Source organism: Neltuma alba, unplaced genomic scaffold (genome assembly GCF_004799145.2).
Source record: "Neltuma alba isolate B1F8T4 unplaced genomic scaffold, ASM479914v2 tig00002863_pilon, whole genome shotgun sequence".
Classification (NCBI taxonomy): Eukaryota; Viridiplantae; Streptophyta; class Magnoliopsida; order Fabales; family Fabaceae; genus Neltuma; species Neltuma alba.
The window spans coordinates 479,190-502,447 of NW_021633048.1; the positions used below are offsets into that span (position 1 = coordinate 479,190).

Here is a 23,258-nt window from a genome sequence, read left to right on the forward strand (position 1 = left end):
ATGGAGTTTGGACTTCAAAACAAAGACAAGTCTGAGAGAATAAGGTGGGGTTATTCTTCAGAGGAAGCAACACAAGTGAGATCCTATACCTGTGGTTTCTGTCAGAAAGGGTTTTCAAACGCACAAGCTCTTGGTGGTCACATGAACATCCATAGAAGAGACAGAGCAAGGCTGAGGCAACAATACTCTCAAGAGAATAATTTGCTCTCTCTTGACACGAACCCTAATGATGATCTTTATCAAGATCATCAGCATCATCAGAACCCTACTGCAGGTATTAATTATAATAAAAAGCCATCCTTTTTTCCAGAGGCAAAGGTAAATTTTGGTATTTCTTCAGGAATTTCTCAGCTTCCTATTTTTTTCGGCGTAGAGGAGAAGATGGAGTTGGACCTTGAGCTTCGGTTAGGTCCTGAGCCAGTAAAGCAGACGCCACCGATTCTGAGAAGATTCTTTTGATCCATCCATCTATATATATATCTCTTTGAAGATTTCAGTTCAATACTTATTACATATATGAACTGATACGTTTATGTATTAATATTCCTTGTATTTTTCTGGTTATATTGCAGATGGAGGTATAATTTTTCTATATCTTTTCATCATATATATAATTACTACAATATATATGTGAAACAAGTTATAGCTTGTCATCAGATATGAGTACTATTGAAAGTCGTTTTATACACTGCGGAGGATGTGTTATTGCCCACATACATATATACATATATATTATATTTCTCCAGGAATTCATGTGGGGACAAATACTTTTCTTTCTTAGCACATTGAGGATGGATATAGCTTCCTCTCACTGTCTCTATTTGAGCAAAAGCAAAAGGGAAGCTATTAAGTATTACTAACAAATAAACTAGATGTAATTATGACTATGAAGCAGTTCCATGTATCTTTAAACTTCAAGACACTCACAAATTTTTTTTCTTTTTGTCTTGGCATTTACCCAGTTACTATCCTCCTCAATTCTTATTTATAAGGCACTTGGAAAAGGGATTTTATGGTCCTGTTTAGGACGTACTTGATTGATATGGTTTGTTCCTAAATACATAATCTCGATTCACTTTACTCCCTCATTTAATATTTTTCACATTACCCGCGTTAATTTCAGCTTTTCTCAACCTCTTTTGTCCTACATTATTATTTAATACCTTATTAGAAGAGAAGTATTTTAAGAAAAATGACACAGTGTTTACATAATAATGGCAAATAATCATATTAATCAATTTTATTATTAATTTTTGTTAATTAATTAAATAGGTCTTATATTTAGGATCAAGATATAAAGTATCGCATTAATCATTTATTATAATTTTAGTATATTCTTATAGGCATTTTAGGGGAAAAAAAAGGAGTGCCCTTAGAAATCAGCCAGATGGCTTGCACATTCAAATATGGCACTTTCCAAAATACGTCTTATATTTGAAATGGAGGTGGTACTCTAGTAATGTCATAATATAATAAGGAAAAGTTACTGTAAAATTTCAAAAAATAATGTAATTACTAAAAAGTTTCACAACAACTTAGCAATATACAAGTTTTAATGGAAAAAATCACAACATGTTCATGCTACTCATTTCTTATTAAGATTTTTTTTATAACTATATATTTTTCATTGGAATCTTGTAATAATTCTCCCTAGTAAGATAATATTCAATAAAAACAAAGTGAATCAAGGAAATTAGCAAGTCTCTCTGAAAGAATGTCGAGTGTACTTTTTCAGTAATATTAGGGACTCTTAATTATGATCTTCCCGTGCGAGGGTAAAAGCTGTGTATGAATAAATGAATGGGTCAGAGTTATTAGGAGGTTGGGAGATCCACAGTGATCGTGACAGTGCAATTAAGGGCAAAGGAGAATAGTTTGTATCAGCATATCATCAATATAGCACTATCTCATGTCCTGATTATAAGAACTAGTTAATTAATTTGAAGAGATTAAAAAAAACAGTTAAATTAGTTATTTGTTATAAATAGGTGTTGTCTTTTCTAAAATATCATTGCTGATCAAGTATATTAGCTAGAACTACTATTGTTAGAAATGCATAAATATTAGAGACAAAGTGGATTGGGGTTTTATATTTAGAATCAAAATAAAAGTCAAACAATGTCCTATATTAAGGACCGGAGATAGTACTACTATAATATTCTTCCGGTTTTAAATGTAAGGATAAGGGTCTTACATTTAGGATCGGAAGAGTATTTTCTTGTTTAAAACATAATTCAATTCTTGAGGCTTAGATTTTTTTTTTTTAATTTAATGTAGCCTCGCGAGTTGGAGACAAATTGTTCTTTATTTTTGTTTTTGATTTATATGTTCTCTCTTTGTTCTTTTTTTTTTCTTGGAGCAGAAAAGTTATATAAATTAGGTCCAAGGGAGATACTAAGGGTCAAAACATGCATTTGGATTCAAATCACGCTTACAATAATATTTATAAATTATCCACCAAGAACATCTTCGTATCAATAACGAAATTTTAAGTTACAACATTCTGCTCAAGCACCAAATCTTCACAGTTTGTACGTTTTGTTTTTTGTTGTATGTTGTTTTACGTGTACGTACTTCCTTTGTTTATTTTCTACTGTTAGGTTTCCTAGCCCTTTATTATAATATTACCTCATGTCCTTAATATAAAATTTCATTTGACTTTTATTTTAGTCCTAAATATAAGATCTCAATTCATTTTATTTGTCATATTTATGTATTTTTTTCAAGATAGTCTTTCTAATAATAATAGTTATAGTCAATACACTTGATTAGTAAGGATATTTTAAAAAAGAAAATATCTATTTATTATAAATAACTAACTTAATTTATTTTTTTTAATATTTTTAAATTAGTCAACTACCTTTTCTATTTAAGACGGAATAGTATGTTAGTCGCTGAAACATCTTCCATGTATCGTTGTCTCTAGTTTTTAATGTCTTTCATGAAAAAACAGGAACAAAAAAGACCAAATCCTTACCAATCATGCGAACCGTGTGTTCTTTTTAAAAAAAAACTAAACAACGCAAAGGATCACATGAACCTTTGTCGGCTCTTCTTCGATCCACTTGTGAATCTTCACAGAGAGTTGAGCCCACTAAGAACTTGTCTCCACATATGGGCCCAATAAAGGTCCAATTCTGGGCCAAACTCTTTTTGGGTACAGAACCAAAGTTTAATACAGAGCCAGATTACCATCCAGCTGTCCAAATGATGGGCCTATAAATACGCGCCCAAAATATGCTCCTAATAAAATTAAATCACAGTTTTTTTTGCGCATTCCTTGTCACGTTTCTTTATTACGTCTTTGGATATATTAGTAATTTAATTGATTAATTAATTAATTTTTTCAAAGAGAAGAAATTGGTCAAAGAAAGAAATAATGAATTAATTTTCCTGTGACCCACTTGAAAATAATTCACACTAAAACATATTTGCGGGGAGTGGGGGGAAGCCAGGGTGAACTAACGCAAATATTTATGAATTCAGAAGAGAATGCCCACCTCAGTGGTAGGTGGATATGAATTATTCGAAAGAAAGTTAATGAATTGCTTAATTTATATCCCTCCCTAAGGGTAAGTTAGATAATTGTGACGAGATAAAATTACTCATATAGACATAGTAATCCAGATGCCTAATTGGGCATCTTTATAGCAGTTATTTAAAGAAAATGCCTAACTTTGAAATAGTTCTTTGCAACTGACTTTGTAGTGTTGGACAGCCTAGCTGGTAAAATTGGCCTAAAATATCAAGCTTCATTAACATGATGGAATTTTGAGGCATTGATCCAAAATATTGAAGTATTTCATGTGATAGGGTTAGGTATTAGGTAGAGCCAAGGAGGCTTTACAGTTAAAGTTTGGTTGTAGAGATGATCAAAGTGATTATTTCAGATATATTTGGGATTGCCCCTCCGGTTGGTTCTCAACTTTAGTTTTAGCTCTCAAGTCTCAAGTATTCCATATAATTAGTTAATATGTATTCATTCAATGCTAAATCTAAAAGTTAAATAATTAATTTATAAATATTAAAAAATTAATTAAATTAGTTATTTGTATAAGATGTATGTTGGCCCTAAAATATCTCCTTTAATCATTACCACAATTGATGAAAACCTCCTTTTAACATACACACACACACAATCAATAAGAATAGTTTGAAAAAAAATTATAAATTTAAAAAACAACATAAATTAGAGTTTTATATTTATAACTAAGACAAATTATTCAACTAACTTTTTTCATTTAGAACGAAAAAAAAAGGAATATAAGTTATATCACTGCTAGAAAAAAAAAACTTTTAATGACGGTTATTAGTGGTTTTTCACGGCAGTTTTAGAGGTAAAGTTGATACAGTCAACGTTGAAAGGTTTATAAAACACGGCAGTTATGTAAGAAACCGCAGTGAAAAGTTAGGTTTCCATGATGGTTGGGTAAGAAACCGCCGTGGAAAGTATAATTCATCTCCTTTACTAGAGGTATTTCTCTGAGTAAACTCAAGAAACCTTTCAACCCCATCCTCATATTTCTTATTGATTCTCTTAGCTTACATCCAATTACGATCCATTATTCTACAGGGTCAATGAACATAGTTGTGAAGCTCAATTCTAATTCCTTAATTCAAATATTGAAATAATAAAATCATTAAATGTTAGTCAATAAATTAAAATTGACTAACACTTAATTACAAATTAAAGGAAATGTCTCTTTTTTAAAAATAAAAAATTCAACAAAATTTCTCCTTAACAACTATATACAAATTAAACACCAAATTAGAAACAAAAAAAAAACTCAAAATTTTTAATCAAAATTAAAATTTTCTCAACCCCTATTTATCTTATTAAATAAATTATAATAAAAAATAAAATACATAATTATTTTTAAAAATTAGATTAAGTAATTTCTTAAAAATTAGTATATATAGTAAATGAACGAAATGTTAATAAAATAAAAAATCAAACAAACATATATAAGTTTTGTAAAATAGTTAAACAAAAATTATTTTAATCAACAAAAAAACTATTCTTCATAACATATTTCAACATGATAAATTTGAAAAAATATAACAAATAAAAAAAATTTAATTTCAAACCAATTCAATGAATAAAAATTCTTAAAATTAAAACTTCTGAATCCAAAATAGGAACACAAATGATATCCATTTGCAATGAAATTTTTAACAATACTTTACCATCAATCAAAGTTCATAACGGAAAAAAAATCACAAAATACCAAACAGATTATTTATTACTAAATTTTCAAATTTATTATAAAAAAATACCAAAAATTTGAAATAAATATCAAAAAATTATTAAAATAATAAAAAATTCAAAACTAATCAACTTTAAACATTTAAACATGTTTCTAATACAGTATATAGAAAAGAATTGAGGTTTTTCACACCAAATGCCCACCAATCAACAATTCAAGTACATAAAAAACGCAAAATCAACAATACAAACCAACCACAATGTAAAACTAACAAACCCATTTGAAATACAACAAATTTTTATGATCAAAACATTCAAGAAACCAAGAAAAATTGAAAAGAATGAAGGAAGAGGATACTCACAGAGTATAGATGATTCAAATGCAAAAAGAGGGGCGTTCAAACGGCAGCGGACAGCAGCAAGACATCACAAGCTATGGAAGAGTTTAAACGGTGGGGGAGTGGGGACAATTGCCGATAATGGAAGTTTTTTGGTAGTGGAACAAAGAGGGATGGCGCACTGAAACGAAAGTAAAAATGAGAGAAAATGAACGCGCTGTGTGGGGTTATTTTAAAACTTTTCACGACGATTATTAAGAAAACCACTGTGGAAATGATTTTTAACAGTAGTTATTTACCGCCGTGGAAATGATTTTAATGGTGGTTATTTAAATAACCACCTTTAAAAATCAACACTTAATCAACTTATTTATAAAAATGTCACCGCTTTTTTTTTCACATCGTTTTTCTGATTAACCGCCGTTATTTGACGACGTTAAAAGTCTTTTTTCTAGTAGTTTATTAATAATAGATAGGTGTTGGTATAGATGAATTATATTTATATATCATGTTGCTTTAAAATAGTTTTAACCTGTAAAAAAAATAGTCTTATTTTACAAACGGGGCTGAACTTAACGGAAGGGCTAATATCTCATAACGTAGCGATAAAATGTTTGCCTTCCTGTGAGAGAGAGATTCCATGTTTAGTACCTAATAGTATTTTAAACTTTTAACAGGAGGAAACCTGTGTCTAGCCACACACAAAAAAAAATCTTATTCATGAGAAACATAAAATTAGATAATTTGCCGAAACAAGTTATCATCATGTCCTTAACAAAATTGAAACTTTTCAATTTGACATATACTGTTGAATAATACTACTTTTAGTTTTCACACAGCGAGTGATGTTGTTTGGATAACTTGAAAGATGACACCTACCGTCTTTCACGTTACAACCCAAAACGATCTCAATCACACACACACACACACACACACACACACACACACACACTTCCGTTAAATTGCAAGCAATAATTTTGCATTTTGCTGAAAACTTCACCTTAAATAAAAACTTGAGCTTTCTATGAAAGAAATTGATGAACTTGGCACAGTACATATACAGATGAATATTATAACATGCCCTGTATGCTTCTGCATCGTAAAAGGTTAAAGCCACCAACATAAATTGACCCACCACCAGCATTAACCTTTTTTTGCACTGCGTGTATATTTGTTAGGGCTTCGTTTTACAAAAAGGGTTCTTGGCTATTCGGTGAAAAAAATATGCACCTTAGGTAAACACACGCAGACACACCTGCATATATTGGTACGCAAATACTCCTTTGGTCTTAAATATAAAATCCTTATACTAGTGTGTATAAGGGTTTTATATTTAAAATCAGAAGAGTACGTCAATATCAAACTCAAACTCATTATCTTATCTAAATATGATAGGTGATACTACTGTTAACACAAGTAGCCACTGACCATTCTCAAATATTTAAGTGTATGTGTGCAGATAAACCCTTAAATTAATACATATTGAATTAAAAATATGAAATAATCATCGTGTGGCCTTTAAGGTCCATGACATAACAATTTTGCTTGCTAATAAGAAACTTCATGGTTAGGAAAGTTTATACTCTTCTTCTAATAACATAAAACCATTGCCAGTTCTAATCAAATAGCCAGATTCCCATTAGGAGGGATATGCATATTTAATATCTAGCAGTATTTGAAATAAAATTATCTCGAATAAAAAATTATCTGTGCTTAGTAAAACAAAAGTTATGGAAAACTTGAGTTTGAGAGTTGAGACTAATCCAATCAAATTGAATAAACTATGAAGAGCGATAAAAGTTTACCATCATGACTTCATTTTTTGACTTCTCAAATATTAAGTATACAATAAACCCTTAATTAAACAATTGAATTAAAAATATTAAATATCCTCGTGTGGCCTTTAAGGTCCATGACATAACAATTTTGCTTGCTAATAAGAAACTTCATGGTTAGGAAAGTTTATACTCTTCTTCTAATAACATAAAACCATTGTCAGTTCTAATCAAATAGCCAGATTCCCTTTAGGAGGGATATGCATATTTAATATCTAGCAGTATTTGAAATAAAATTATCTCGAATAAAAAATTATCTGTGCTTAGTAAAAACAAAAGTTATTGAAAACTTGAGTTTGAGAGTTGAGACTAATCCAAATCAAATTGAATAAGACTATGAAGAGCGATAAAATTTTACCATCATGACTTCATTTTTTTAGACTTGAACTCAAGATCTCTAGTTAAAAAGCTACAATACAATCCCCTATGAATTAAACAAAATGCTTGCAAGTTTATGCCAAATGGTGGGATACTTAAATTTGATCCTTCCTTTGATCTTTTCTGTAAAATACTTTCTAAAGGGATTTCTTGGTCATTTGTAAAGTGACTTTGCATATTTCTATAAATATTAGTTATTTTCCCCCCTTACTCTTTCATTATGTAAAGAGAAAAAATACACTAATTAAGTAAACTTTACTGGGGATGAGTAATTTCTGAAAATATTTGATTTTTTTTCTCAAAAGTCATACTTCTAATAGCTGGAGGAAGTATAAATTTTAAAGCCTTAGTCTAATGTTTAGTAGCCATATAACTAATTGACCGAGTCAATTTCATTGTTAGCTAGAGCTTTGGCAATTTCGTATTTTTAAAAGTCAAACCTAAGTACGGAAATTCAATAAGGATAATTAATCCCCCGTGACAATGTCAATCAGAATAAATACTGATTAGGCAGAGTTTAGTAAAATAAATCGTTACTGAATATGTTTAGCAAAAAAAAATCGCCATAGAATACTGAATACGAGTATTTCATGTAATGCAGACCTGAATTTAAAAAAAATTAAAACTGAATTTTATATTGAAACTTTATGTCTCTGCATTTTAAGTTTTTTTTTTAAATTGTACGACATGTAACTTGTAAGGTCATCTAACTAATTTTAGAATTTTCCAGGATATTTTTTAATTGTACTATATTTTAAATATGGTCGAAATTTTTCCAGTGTATGTGTTATGTTGCTAGATTTCTCTGTACCCAGAACATTCTAAATGAATTTACGATAAACAAGTCCTTTTCCTCTCTCTCTACAGTTATGATTTATATATCACTAATTTGTTGGCAATTTTCTATCTTTTTGGTGTTTTTCATTTTATTCTCATTTATTTCTATTTTATAGCTTCTTTCTTTTCTTGTTGTTTAATTTGTATCTATGATTGTAAATTCTCATATTTATTTTTTACATATATATCAATTTTTTATATTATTACCGAAAAGTTTCTAAAATTACATTTCTTTCAATGATAAACTTGGAATCTAGCCAAAAAAAGAAAGATAAATCTGAAAGATTCTAATTTTATATTTTAGAATTTACGTCATTTCAGGTAATGCCTCTCAAATTACAACTTAGGTGCTTTTTGAAGGGTAATAAATATTTTCATACGATCCATTTAGGTTCGACAACCTTTTAAAATATGGTTTCCCCTATTTTTACAACAGTTATATTATATTTTATCATTGTGTTGTAGAGCTCTATTTTATCAAATAAAAATGATATTCTTGATAATAAATAAAATCACCAATTAAATCTAATATGTTTATATTTATTAGCAAAGTTAATCTCACTCTAAATAATATATAAAATACGTAAATAAAACTGCAAGAGGCATAGGCCTTGTAAGTTGTAAGGAAGACCACATCAAGGGCTCATAAGTCACAAGAGTTGATCTTGAACCAACGAGCTGCTCGTATATTATTATAGAAATTTTAAATTGATTAGATGGCTGTTACAATTCCAATATTTAATATAAGACCTATTTAACTAATTGATTAGATTAAAGAAGTTAGGTAAGTTAGTTAATTATAAGAAATATGACATGTTTTTCCTAAAACACTATAATTATCTTTCTTAATATCCTCTTTTATTTTTCTATTTAATTATAGTTGAGAGAGTATACATAAGAGTAATTTAGGAAAATTAATAAAATGAGAAATATGTCTTATATTTAGGACCAAAATCAACTCAACAATTAGGTTCTATATTAAGAACTGGAGGAATAATTGTCTTACTAGGTAAATATAATATGTTGCTAAAAAAAATTAAGTATATTATAATTATATATTTACTCTTTTTTATCTAATTACTGAGAAAAATAAATTAGCGAAAATGATAACCAACCTAAGGAAAAATAATAATTACTAAGAAGTCTCAATAATAATTTAAATTTAGAGTAAAAAATAGGACTTATTTTGTAATTTTTTTTTTCAGATCTTATTATAATTCTTCCAATAAATTATCTTCCAAAAGTAAAAATTTATAAAGTTCCGGAGCAAGGAACCAATTTTATAGAGAGACTGAAATTAACAAGAGGGCAGGGAAAGATACAGTATCCAGCCCCCCATGTTAACCTTAGGGCAAAGTTAAATACTTTATGATTCTTATAAAGTGATGATTGATATTATTAGTGTTTGTAATTCGTTCTTCTTTTTTTTTGCTGTGATTAATAAAACGGACTCGTGTTTTGGCTAAAAAAATTCATATGAAAATGCCTATTTTTTCAAATTTTACCCTTTATTGAAATTAATGTCCATCATAAAGTGATGCAGTATTAGAAATAAAATATACCAGAAATTTAGTGCGATGAGAAACAACATTGAAAAAAAAAATGAACATTACAAATGTGCCTTATATTTTGGATGAAATAAAATTTTTTAATTTTATCTTCTAAATAGGACACCTCACTTAAATACAAACAACTGAAAACACCCCCAAAAAAGGCAAATTATCTTCTAATAGGACACCTCACTTAAATGCAAACAACTGAAACACCCCTCCCAAAAGGGCAAATGCCAACTGAAGCATCTCTTGATAGAGTTTTTCATTTTCATGTTTCCCAGAACAAATCTTTTTCCAAATAAGCTTGTTTAATATTATTCTTGTCTTATTTGTAAGACACTTTTAATATTTTTTTATACAAATTAAGAAGAATATTAAACGTATTAATTTTCTATTAAAATATAATAACTTTCTAACATTATCTTTTTAATATATACACTTTTGAAAAAAATGAGAATCTACACTATAATAAATGAAAGATAAAATAATATATTTATGTTAAAAGTTTAATGAAGGGACTTATAATAAAATTAAAAAAATTTCTTATAAATAGGACTAGAGAAGTGTTTTTTTTTTTAGAGGACTAAAGATATTAAAATTTTCTAGAAAAAAAAATGAAAGGCATTTTTTTGGCCAAGAAAGGCATTAAACTTTAGAAAGCATTAAACATTTTATTCCTATAAATCATTAAATTAAAGTAATTTATTTTTTTGGCCAATAAGTAATTTATTTTATTCAAATCTCATATATACTTGATTATTTTTTAAAATATCCGTGAAGATTCTTTGGCGCAAAATAATATCTGGTAATTGATTTTTAAAAATTAATAAGTTGTATCGTAGGCACCCATTTATTTAGAAACAGAACGTACGTTCTCCCCCTACTTTTTGCTTGTTCCAAATATATAATATAGATGAATGAATTTTCTTTAATTGTCATCATCGGCCTTTTTAAACCACACCTCACTTTCCCTTCCTCTACAAATCAAAATGTCTTCTTCTGCAGTCCAAGATCCTCTGAAAGCATGGAAATCCCTCGTCTTCTTCCCCACCTCCATCAAACTCAGCGATATCTTCTCTCTCTTCCTCAAAGCCGGTCTCGCCGTTTGCTCTTTCGCCCTCGTCTTCCTCTTCTTCTACCTCTCTCATTGTGAAGGAGAGCTTCGAATTGGGTTTGAACAATGTGAGGTGGTTCGTTTTGGGAGACGACGATACGGTGTTCTTCACGGAGAATCTAGAACAGGATGTGATCCACTCTTACACGATGGCCTACGGCGGCGGCGGGTTCGCCATCAGCTACCCGCTGGCGGCAGCTGGTAAAGATTCTCGACGGCTGTATTAATCGGTACTCCCATTATTACGGCTCCGATCAGAAAATTCAGGGATGTATCAGTGAGATAGGAGTCCAAATTACCAAAGAGCTTGGTTTCCATCAGGTCCTGCTCCTCCTCCGCTTCTTTCTTTACCATATTTTGCTCCAAAACGTGGTCGTTTAATGTCTTTCTTAAAAATTTGCTTTTTCCTATAATAGTATATTCCACACCTGCATTTCAACTCCAGCTTCTGTCCAAATTTTCATTACAAACTCTCGACATAATAATGGAGACATACTGTAATGTACAAATGTTTGTTCAAAATTTTAAATCCCATATTATTGCAGGTTGATGTACGGGGGAACCCGTTTGGGTTACTAGCGGCGCACCCGGTGGCGCCGCTGGTGTCGTTGCACCACCTAGACTACGTGGAGCCGATATTTCCGACCATGGACCGGGCGGTGGCAAAACTTGTTGATGCACACAAATGATCCGGGTCAGACGCTGCAACATAGTTTCTGCTACGACCTACGGCGGAATTGGTCTTTATCGGTGGTTGGGGTTACAGCGTACAGCTATATCCACGGCTTGCGACGGCGAAGGAGCTGGAAACGGCTTTCAGAACGTTCCAGACATGGAGGAGCTGAGCGAGGAACCGTTCTTGCTGAACACCCGACCCATGAGCAACGAGCCATGTGAGCGGCCATTGTTGTATTCCTGAATCGGGTCGACAACATGGGCGAGAACCAGACCCGATCCACGTACACAAGACACGTGGAGGATGCGGAGAAAAGATGCGACCGGGTTGACTATGCACCTGCTCAGGCCGTTCCATTGGTCAACGTCACTGCCACGCAGCTTTTGCCAGACTTGTGGAAAAAGGTTAGCGGATGGTCCTTTGTCATGTTCATGTGTTGGGTGATTTACGGCCGTTGGATTTTTTTGTGCTTTTGAGAATTTTGATTTCCAATATCTCATCCGCAATGTGCGCTCCTCAATATGCTGGGCCATGATTTTGATTTGAACTCATTCAAAACTTGGTAGTTTTTCCTTCGGCCAGTATCTAGCGGTGGTTTGCGAAGAATCAATGCAAATTTGAAAATCTAATCATTTTTTGTACTAATTTGAAATTTAACATGTAATGCTCAAAATTTTGAATAATAGCTCTCTCAACTTCCAAAATTTTACAACAAGACTTTTAAAATTTAAAATCTTATTTTATACTTCTATAAATAGTAGCACTTTTATATTTTACTGAGAAATGCCACGTGTTAGGAAAGTTTGTTGTCCATAATTTAATTTTTTGGAATTATTTATAGTTTGCGGAAGAGCATATGTTTTTCTGGGACTTTATTGGTGATCTAACAAAATTGAGGATATGATCAAATGAGCAGGCGCCACGTAGACAGTGCTGTGAGGTAATCAACGGCGGTAATGTAGTGGGTGGGGTCCAGGTGAAGATCAGAGGGTGTCACCAATTTGAGAGTGTGACCCCGCCGTAGGGGAAGGTCGGGGGCGATAATTACGAGTTGCAGAAATCACGCGGCACGTGGCAATCCACAATACGACAGTGGGTAAAACCTCGAAGGTGATGACCGCGTCAAACGGGGCGCCGTTTTGCCTGATTTCAAATTCTTCCACGGAGTCAGGGACTTACTTAACCATGGTGCAAAAAAAAAAAAAAAAAGCTCGTTAGTTGTACAAAGTATTTGCCCCCCGCCCTTTTTCATTTTAGTGAAATGATTTGATCTCTCGGCTGAGACCGCTCTTTTAAATTTTATTAACTTTTTTTTTTATATAAAGGTGACGAATGACTTCCTTTTTCATAAATGTGTGAAAAGGATATATCTTCATCATGAAGGAAAAATATATGTACTCATCATATTAAATGATGTGGTTATTAAAGATGCATAAGCTTGTCCTGACTTGGAGACCGGGGATAAAAAGTTGTGTACGAGACTTTTATTTTTCAAAGTAAATACACTTGGAATTGGGGCTTTGGAAGCACAAAAAGCACAAACAATGTGAACCGGGAAAAAAAAGCGAAAGATGTAATAATATTTAATAGTTTATTTACTTGTCTTGATTTAGGTTTTTATTTTATTATTAATATATATGGGCCATGTTTGAGATTATTATGTATTTTTTAATAGCACTGTTGTTAAATAAAGTGGAGAGGAGGGAGGGGTTGGCCTAAACATGAAGGTGGACACGCGGAATTTAGGAGGAGGAATGGTTCACCAACAAAAGGATAAAATGTCGTCCTTTATTAATTGTCGTCTCACCGAACACAGTACAAAATGTTCATTCATGTGCCCTTCCATCCACGCGTGGCCCACTTTCATAATTAACGTGGACGCCAACACTTGCTCATTTATTTCTTTTTCTAAAGATAAGAGGTAACTTTACCTGTGATTTTATTTTGTTATCTTGCCTCCACAATATTTATTACTCTTCCGATCTTTAATATAGGATCTAATTATTGAGTTGGTTTTGATTTTAAATATAAGACTCATTTTTCATATTTATCAATTTTCTCTAAATTACCTTTATAGATACTCCCTCAACCATAATCAAATAGAAGAGGGAGAGAGAGTATTAAGAAAGATGATTATGATGTTTTAGGAAAAATTTATCATATTTCTTATAAAAAACTAACTCACCTAATTTTTTAATCTAATCAAATTAGTTAAATGAGTTTTATATTAAGGACCGGAGGAGTATTAATTTATGAACCTTCTTAACGTCACAAAGGTCTAAGTGTCTATTCGCACGTAATATGTGAGTGTTGCTATATCTATCTACTTGCTATTTACATTTCACAGTGGTCCAAGAATTAAGAATATATTTGTTATTAGGCTGCCTTAAAAGGTAAAAGTGGATATAGTATAAATATACATGAGTTAATATAATCTTTAATTTGGTTCTTCAAATTTACTCTCATTGTAGTTTTAGTCACTTAAATTTCAAATAAGAGGTTTTGATCCTTTTAGAGGTAAAATGGTTCAAATTTTTATTGAATTATATAGGAACCAATATTTTAAATTAAAAAAACTTGAAGGATCAAAACCTATGATTTGAAACTTGAAGGACTAAAGTCAAAATGAAGATAGATTTAACGGACTAAAAGTTGTATTAAGCCGGTAAACATTAATGATCATATTTTCCTGATGTATAAAATAAATTTTTTTAATATGTTATATGTATGAATATTGTCTTATAATTAGTACATATTATAAATAAATTAGGATAATTCTAAAATGACCAGATGATGGAAGGTATGTTTACTTATTAGCGCAAACAAAAGGCTAAGCTAAACATTCCTAATTAAAAACCTATTAGGCATGATAAGTGTTTTATCTCCATTTATACGAACTATAAACAAGCACTTGCATAGTCCACTTTTCTCTTCGTTCTTAATTTTTTTATTTTTAGATACAAATTCAATTAAAACAAAGAAATTAGATTCATGTTATCAAAAAGAAGAAGAATACAAAATGAATGAATGAAATTAGATTCATACTGATGATACTATATATTGACCCCTTTTATTGTCAACTGATCCCTTGTTATTTATTTCCTCTTGTTCTCAGTATTATTAGCCAGGACACATGATTCTTGAATTATTTTCTAACAATTATTTATTATTGTTGTAATGGTTAGTTCGATTAAGATTAATATGGCTATGGTTTTTTTTTGGTATAATTTGTTTGAAAGAAAAAACAATCTTGAGTTATAATTTATTTCAAGGTGAGTGCTATTTTATTTTTGTCAATGAACTAAGATTTTTTTACATATAATTAGTCCAATAAAATCATTAGGATTAGGAAATAATGAAAAAAGAAAGAGTAAAGACACGTCTAACACTCCGAACTATTTTTGAAGGTACAGCCAACACTCTAAAATATTTAGTGGGGCAGTTTTGCTCCTAATATAATTAATTTGGTGCAATTTCACTCCTCCAATAACAGCTTAGAAAACGGAGGTTGATTCTTGCCAGATAAGCATTTTATTTTTTTAATAATAATGACACCTAAGCATAGAAAATGCCACTTGTATATTTTTCAAAAGAAAAATTGAACCTGGTGATCTGATTCTAAGCTTTAGCATTTTGGGTTTTTTTGAAAACCCATGCGAAAGCGGTAACCCCAACCCCTGTAGAAGAATTAAAGAAAAAGCCGGCCAGAGGAGGAAAGAATGAGAGGGGGAGGGCGGCGGACTTGAGGAATGAGGAGGAAGAATGAAAAAATAAAAAAAGAGAGAATCAGGAGGAAGGGTGATGAGGCAAGCCTTCTAGATGCAGTGACAGGAGAGCACGGGAAGATGAGACGGAGAGCCTGAGGTCTCCAAAAATGGATTTTGAACAATGCAAAAACTGTACATTTAACATTCCATTAGAAACGTAAAATTAAGGAATTTAATGCAAGAAAGTTAAAGATCTTCAAAGTACTCTGCTACGGAAAAATACTACTCCTCCGATCTTTAATATATGACTCAATTTTTAAATTGATTTTAATCCTAAATATAAGACTCATTTTTCATATTTATCAATTTTATTTAAATTATCCCTATGAATACTCCCTCAATCATAATCAAGTAGAAGAGGGAGAATGGGGTATTAAGAAAAATGATTATGGTGTTTTGGGGTATTAAGAAAGATGATTATAGTGTTTTAGAAAAAATATGTCAATTTTCTTATAATTAATTAACTTTCTAACTTCTTTAATCTAATCAAATTAATTAAATAGGTATTATATTAAGGAGAGGAGGAGTAATAAATTTGACAGTTGAAACGTCTGAAAAATTGGTCCGATAACGGCTTGGAGATTGCCTAATTTTCTTTTCTTTGCCAGTCGTCTCTTTCTGTAAATGCAGAACATCCATATACTAGATTGAACCAACACAAATACTGACGCAGGGGACACCGCCACAGCCAGAGTTTTGTGTTTTAGAAAACCTAAAAAGCTAAAGCCCAGTTTATCAAGTGCCTTTTTTTTTTAAAAAAAAAAGGTGGTATTTTCTATTATGTCCTTTTCCTAAACTGTTATTGGAGGTGTGAAATTGCACCAAATTAATTACATTATGGGCAAAATTGCACCATCAAACACTTTAGGGTATTAGATGCACCTCCAAAAATAATTCGGGGTGCTAAACGGATATTTACCCAAAAAGAAATTAGATTTAGAATTGTGTTACACTTTACAATACTTTGAATTTTAGTATATCAATTAGTATTTCATGATTGAAATATGATTTTGACTAATTCATGAAGACATTAAACTGATGTAGTCTTTTTGAGTGAAATAATATTTTCTTTTCTAATTTCATGATTTTTAAAGAAAAATCAAATATCCTTATAGAATGCACTTTGAAAATATTTTATTTTGAATCAATTTGTGTATGGTTCCAGTATTTTAAAAATCAAAACAGATGTCAAAATGAAGAGGCTGGCAAATCACGAATCAAACAATCAGATCGCACACAGATTAAATATGCATGTATGTGTGAACAAGGAATACAATATTTTATTCTCCCTTGTAAAATCTTTACCTTTGCAGAAAAAAATATGTACAAGCTTCCACATACCCATTTTAATGGAAAGAACTTATTGATTTGACCCAAAAAAAAAAAATCAAAGCTAAGACCAATCTTAAAAGAGAAATATGTATAGGAGTGTTCGTTGGATAAAATGAGATCAGGACACCCGATTTTCGTTTAGTGCTTTGTCCGTCCCTTGTTATAAACGACATAGGAGGAAGGAAGTCATGGAACAGTTTGTCACTACGAAACTCCAAGAGAAAGAAGATTCATTCCCACACCCAGACGATGACAGGTCCACTAACAAGGTTAAGATTCGAGATTTATCCAGCCAGGATGACACGAACATGCTATCCTATGACCTCATTACTCCATCGGACGATGAGCCGATAGATGAGGAACCGATTGTAACAGAAAGCATCAACACTGGCACTAGCTCGAAAGTCTCTCCGCCTTCGTTCAAAGATATGCTGCCCAACCAATTCACTGGACACAGTGGGGGAGAGGAAGACTTGGAGTTCCACAAAGGAGACATTAATATAGACAAAATAGGACCCATTCCTTCCATTGCTTTCTCGCCGCGTATACATAAACTGCTCAGTGATAGCATGAAATATGCGGTGGTGGTCAAAATGCTTGGCGGATATATCAGGTATGATGATTTAAGAAACAACATGTTAAGCCTTTGGAAGCTTATAGGGACAGTGCAGGTTACCGATGTGGAAGGCAACTGCTTCATTGCCAAACTAAGCAGCAAAAGAGATTACCATGAAGTTCTCCTGGGGGGCCCTTGGGTCATCTTCAGTCACTATCTTATGGTTCAACCGTGGTCCCCAAATTTCTCCCCACACTTGCACACTTCGTCAAAAGTTTTGGCTTGGATCAAAATCCCAGGGCTACCAACCAAATATTACAAGAAGAACGTCATTAGAGCAATAGGAGAGGTGCTGGGAACTGTTATGAGAATTGACCACAACACTGCCTCCAGGGCATGGGGCAAGTTTGCCTGAATGGCCGTCCTCATCGACCTCTCTGAGACTGACTTCCAAAACCGAAGTGGATAACTAGGTCTTCCTTTAATTGAATCAATTTGTGTATGGTTCCAATATTTTAAAAATTGAAACAGATGTCAAAATGGAAAGGCCAAGAAATTACAAATCAAACAATCAGATCACACGTAGATGAGATATGTATGTATATATGAACAAGTAATACAATATTTTTCTTCTCTCTTGTAAAATCTTTATATTTGCAGAAAAAAAATATGTACAAGCTTCCACATACCCATTTTAAGAGAAAGAACTTATTGATTTGACAAAAAAATCAAAGCTAAGAACAATCTTAAAAGAGAAACATGAATAGGAGTGTTCACGGGATCACAGGAGATCAGGACACCTGATTTTCGTTGCATGCTTGGTCCAGACACACGCGGGCCTTACGCTCAATTGCTTTCCAAGCCCATTATGATGGGGAATGGTTACAAATAGGACAACAGGAAGAACCAAAAAAAAAAAAAAGAGTGAATCTGCGGATGCCGAAAAAGAAATTGAAATTAATTACCTGTAAATCCGTTGCCATTGAGATCCAATTCTTTTAAGTCACATTTAGTATGAAGTATTAAAAATAAATAAAGAGTAAGGCTTGAGATTGAGATTGAGAAAAATTATTAAGAAGTACTACCTTCGGTCCTAATTATAAGACCCAGTTGACTTATTTGAGGAGATTAAGGAAGTAAGTTAAGTTAGTTATTTATAATAAATAAGTGTTTTCATTCCTAAAATATCCTTGCTAATTAAGTATATTGGCTAGAACTATCATTATTAGAAGGATTATCTTTGAAAAAAATGTATAAATATGAGAGACAAAATGAATTGGGGTCTTATAATTAGGACCAAATAAAAAGTCAAACGGGGTCTTATAATAAGGACCGGAGGTAGTATTTAGTATGAATAATTTCTTATTAAAATTGAGATTGAGAAAAATCATTAAAAAATATTTAGTATGAGTAATTTTTTATTATATGAGATTAGGCAATTCTATATAGGTGATATTGGAAAATACCATATTTGCACCGATTTCATAAATACAGGTTTATCTAATCCCAAATAACATACTAAATAAACTTTTAACAATTTTTTTTAATGCCAATTCTAATTCTTACTGTTTATTTTTAATGCTTCGTGTTAAACAGTATCTAAGTGGCATAGAAATTTTTAGCATCTCCGCTGGTTTATTTTTTGGGCCAAATGCCCCCTCTGGTATTAACCCGCATAATAAAATATTGTCGTGTTGCAAAACAGTAATTCTTGTCGGCCTGGTCAGACGGACCATGACTCCTTCTGGTAAAAAAAATAAAAAATAAAAAAAGGACGGACCATGACTCCTATAAACATTCCAGTAATTTAAGTCAGACAGTTAATATTAAAACAATATACTACTCATGCAATCCTAAAATTAGTTAGAATTTAAAAGATTTATTTTACCACTAAATATAAGATTTATTTTATTTTATTTTCTATTTTTTTTAAAGTTATCTCTCTCTTTTTTGTACAGTTGTCTCTATTAATTACATATATTAAAAGTTTTCATAGGAAGTTAGTTTCAACACAAGCAATTAAAGAGGAAATCATAAAAATCTAACACATATTTTCAGCATATAACTTATTCAACTAAATTTTTAATATATGTAATTAGTTATCTAAGTCACGCCTTAAGTAGAATGACCCGAGGGTCCATGAGTTAGTGTGATCGAGTTATGTAATCGGTTATATAAAAGGACAAAACTATAAAGTAATACTATCTCCTGTTCTTAATATAATAGCCAGTTGACTAATTTGAGTAAATTTAAAAAATAAATTTAGTTATTTGTAATAAATAGATGTTTTTTTCTTCTAAAATATCCTTACTAATATGAGAGATAAAGTATATTAAGATCTTGTATTTAGAATCAAAATAAAAATAAAATGAGTTCTTATATTAATTACTGCTTGCAAAGTCCTCGAAATGAAATAAGGTTTGTATTCCCATTACTCTGGTCGCGTACATTACCTTTTTTTTTTTGATGACCATCAGCAAAAGCGCTAAGCTACGTCAGATATAACAAGATTAACAACAAAATCCGGAGGAGAATAAAGAAAGCTTATTCCCTCAACAACATTCAGCGGCTTCTTGGCTAACATGCAGCCACTGTATTTGCATCCCAACCACACCATGCTAAGCTTGCGTCCCAATCCTTTCCTAGCCATCCTTGAATCTCAACAAGAATGTCCTTGTCCAAGTGTTCATCATGCCAACCAGTGTCAAGAATTTCCACAAGCTCCCAACAGTCAGTTTCAATGACGACCCATTTCCAATTCATATCCCATGCTCTTTTAAGGCCCCAAAGCACAGCCCAAGCTTCCGCATGAAAACTATTACCTTTGCCGATATGAAACATAAAACCATCAAGCCAATGCCCTTCATGATCCCTAGCCACACCACTACATGCTGCCACCAAGTCCCCATGGCCAGCTACTCCATCAACATTGTATTTGATACATCCCACCCAAGGTGGTTGCCAACTACAAATCAATCGTGCTTGACTATTAAGACCATTGGCACTCGCATACGAACACGCAATAATGGCCTTTGACTGGGCAACAACAGAGAGACTTCCCTTTGATTTTCGATTAAAAACACCATCATTCCTATTCAACCAAATCTGCCGAGCTAAGACAACAAACCAAATGCACCAAGGAACTTCCAAGACTCTACATTTTAGACCAATATTCCAGTTGATCCACTGTATAAAATCCACACTATCAAAGAACTTGAGCTTAATCTGATTAGGTACAAGTGCTTCCTAGCAAGCGCGTGCGATCTGACAATCACGCAACGCATGAAGTGCATGTTCACATGTAGCCCCACAAAGGTCACAATTCGAATGATTATCTATCCCTCGCACAGTTCGTAGATTATTCGTATGTAACCTGCCCCTCCTACAAATCCAGAGGAAGGTTTTGCACCTTTGGGGAACTGGCAGTTTCCAAATCCTCCTCCATAAATTCCTATTAGTGTTCGCATTCTGGCTGCAAAGCATGTTATATGCAGACTTCACTGTGAAGCTTCCATTATTAGTAAGTCTCCATCTTGGACTATCAGATGAGCCCCAAATGGCTTGAAGCGGAACACGCCCTACCGTTGTGAGCACTGCAGGGGGGAGGAACAAAGTAGAACGATCCCAGTTCCATGAACCTGAAGCAGTAATATAATTAGCAACCTTTTCATCACGCATAGGTTCTGCAATATCTCTGATCGCATAAGAACGAAGATGATCATGGTTCGGTAGCCAAGCGTCTTCCCAAAACCGAATTTGATCACCATTACCTAGATGCCAACCAATACCTTTTTGGGTATATTCCCAAGCTAGAGTAATACCCTTCCAAGTCTGTGAGACATTTTTGTGCTTTTTAATATGAGGAATTACATCATCACCACATTTATCTTTTCTCTCAAAAGTTGGACCCAAAGAGCATCCCGTCGTTTCACAAGGCCCAGCCAAGCTTCATCATAAAGGCTATATTTTGCTTATGAGCGTGTCTCAAGCCCAAGCCACCCTGTTCCTTACACTTGCAAACTTCATCCCAAGCCACATTATGTATCTTCCTTGATGCACTCGTGCTACCCCAGAGAAAGTTACGACATTTTTATCGATCTCATCACAGACATTAACCGGTAACAATGTTGATTGCATGGGGTAATTCGGTATTGCCGAGACCATCGAGGATACCAATGTGTATCAAGCTACCAAAGAAAGGGTATTTGCCTTCCAATTAGTAAGCGGTTGGTCCATCTTATTGAGCACATACTCAAATGTATGTTTTGAAACACGGTCATGCTGTAGAGGAACTCCCAGATATTTCCCCAAGTCGCTCGTGGGGTAAACCCAAGAAACTTACTAATCTCGTCCCTTCGATTATGATTCACATCCTTTGAGAAAAAAATCCTGGATTTCATATTATTCACTATCTCCCCTGAAGCTGCACAGAAGTCATCCAGGCATGCTTTAATGAGACCTGCTTGATCCAGACTAGCCTCCGCGAATAAAATGAGATCATCTGCAAAGAAAACATGAGAAATGGCCGTACCATGTTGCTTCAATCGAAAGGGTAGCCAATTCCCAGTGACCACCTCATTTTGAATAAGATGGCCTAATTTTTCCATTATTATGACAAACACATAAAGCTCCGTTAATTTGAGGATGTCCCGTGAATTCGGGTCCATTCCACTGCCAAAGATCGCCTTCAGCGTTTATTCTACGCACCAATAATGCCCCATGTCCAACTACGACCAATAACACCTCAGCTTTTGTTACTTCACACAGTTTCCATCCTCCCACCCAAACACTGCTCATCTTCCACTTTCCCATGTCTTCTTCTTCCAAAGTTCTTCAACATCTTCAATCATGGAAATTCACTCTCTCTATCTTCCTCAAAATCTGTCTCGTCCTTCCCCCCTTCCTCCTCCTCATCTTCTTCTTCCACAAAGTTCATCTTTACAATCGTACTCCACAATTCAACTTCAACCATTACATTCAGCACTATACCACAAACACCGCTCCTGCCGTGGACGATCGAGAGCCCACTAATATCTCTCATATTCTGTTCGGTCTCGCCGGCTCCGTCAAGACCTGGCCCAAGCGCCGGCCATACGTCGAGCTATACTGGCAGCCTAGCGTTACCAAAGGCTTCGTGTGGATGGACCAAAATCCTCCGGAAAACGAGACATGGCCACAGACTTCGCCTCCCTACAAAGTCTCCGCCAATACATCGTCCTTCAACTACACCTGCTGGTACGGTGACAGGTCCGCCGTTCGACTCACGCGAATCCTAAAGGAAAGCTTCGAACTGGGCTTAAAAAACGTGAGGTGGTTTGTCATGGGAGATGACGACACTTTGTTTTTCCCCGAGAACTTAGTTACAGTATTGGCGAAGTATGACCACAACGATTTGTACTACATAGGAGCAGATTCAGAGAGCGTGGAACAAGATGTCATATTCTCTTACAAGACGGCGTTTGGCGGCGGTGGATATGCCATCAGCTATCCCCTCGCGGAGGAGCTTGTGAAAATTCTAGACGGCTGCGTCAATCGATACGCTCAGTTGTATGGAGGTGATCAGAAGATTCAAGCCTGCGTTAGTGAGATCGGCGTTCAAACTACCAAGGAACGTGGTTTTCATCAGGTCTCCTTCCTCGTCGTTCATTTCACACTTGGAAAAAATT

At 33.2% G+C, this 23,258-nt stretch overlaps 3 protein-coding genes and 1 pseudogene across 3 annotated transcripts in view; all 4 read left to right on the top strand.

The window, feature by feature from the left end:
- LOC114739595 (uncharacterized) lies at positions 1-13,289 on the top strand (annotated as a pseudogene).
- The window catches only part of LOC114739546 (ribulose bisphosphate carboxylase/oxygenase activase 1, chloroplastic), a 21,382-nt gene continuing 6,791 nt past the window's right edge, over positions 8,668-23,258 (top strand). Inside the window, exon 1 of the mRNA XM_028927622.1 lies at positions 8,668-8,673. The gene's annotated coding sequence lies outside the window, so the exon portion shown is untranslated. The remainder of the gene's footprint in view (positions 8,674-23,258) is intronic.
- On the top strand, positions 17,225-18,007 carry LOC114739596 (uncharacterized). Its single transcript, XM_028927677.1, has one exon. The coding sequence runs from the start codon at positions 17,225-17,227 to the stop codon at positions 18,005-18,007; it is 783 nt and encodes a 260-aa protein (XP_028783510.1).
- Positions 22,309-23,258, top strand: part of LOC114739545 (uncharacterized) — a 1,846-nt gene continuing 896 nt past the window's right edge. Inside the window, exon 1 of the mRNA XM_028927619.1 lies at positions 22,309-23,218. Within this exon, the coding sequence (XP_028783452.1) occupies positions 22,403-23,218 (816 nt within the window). The 5' untranslated portion in view covers positions 22,309-22,402. The remainder of the gene's footprint in view (positions 23,219-23,258) is intronic.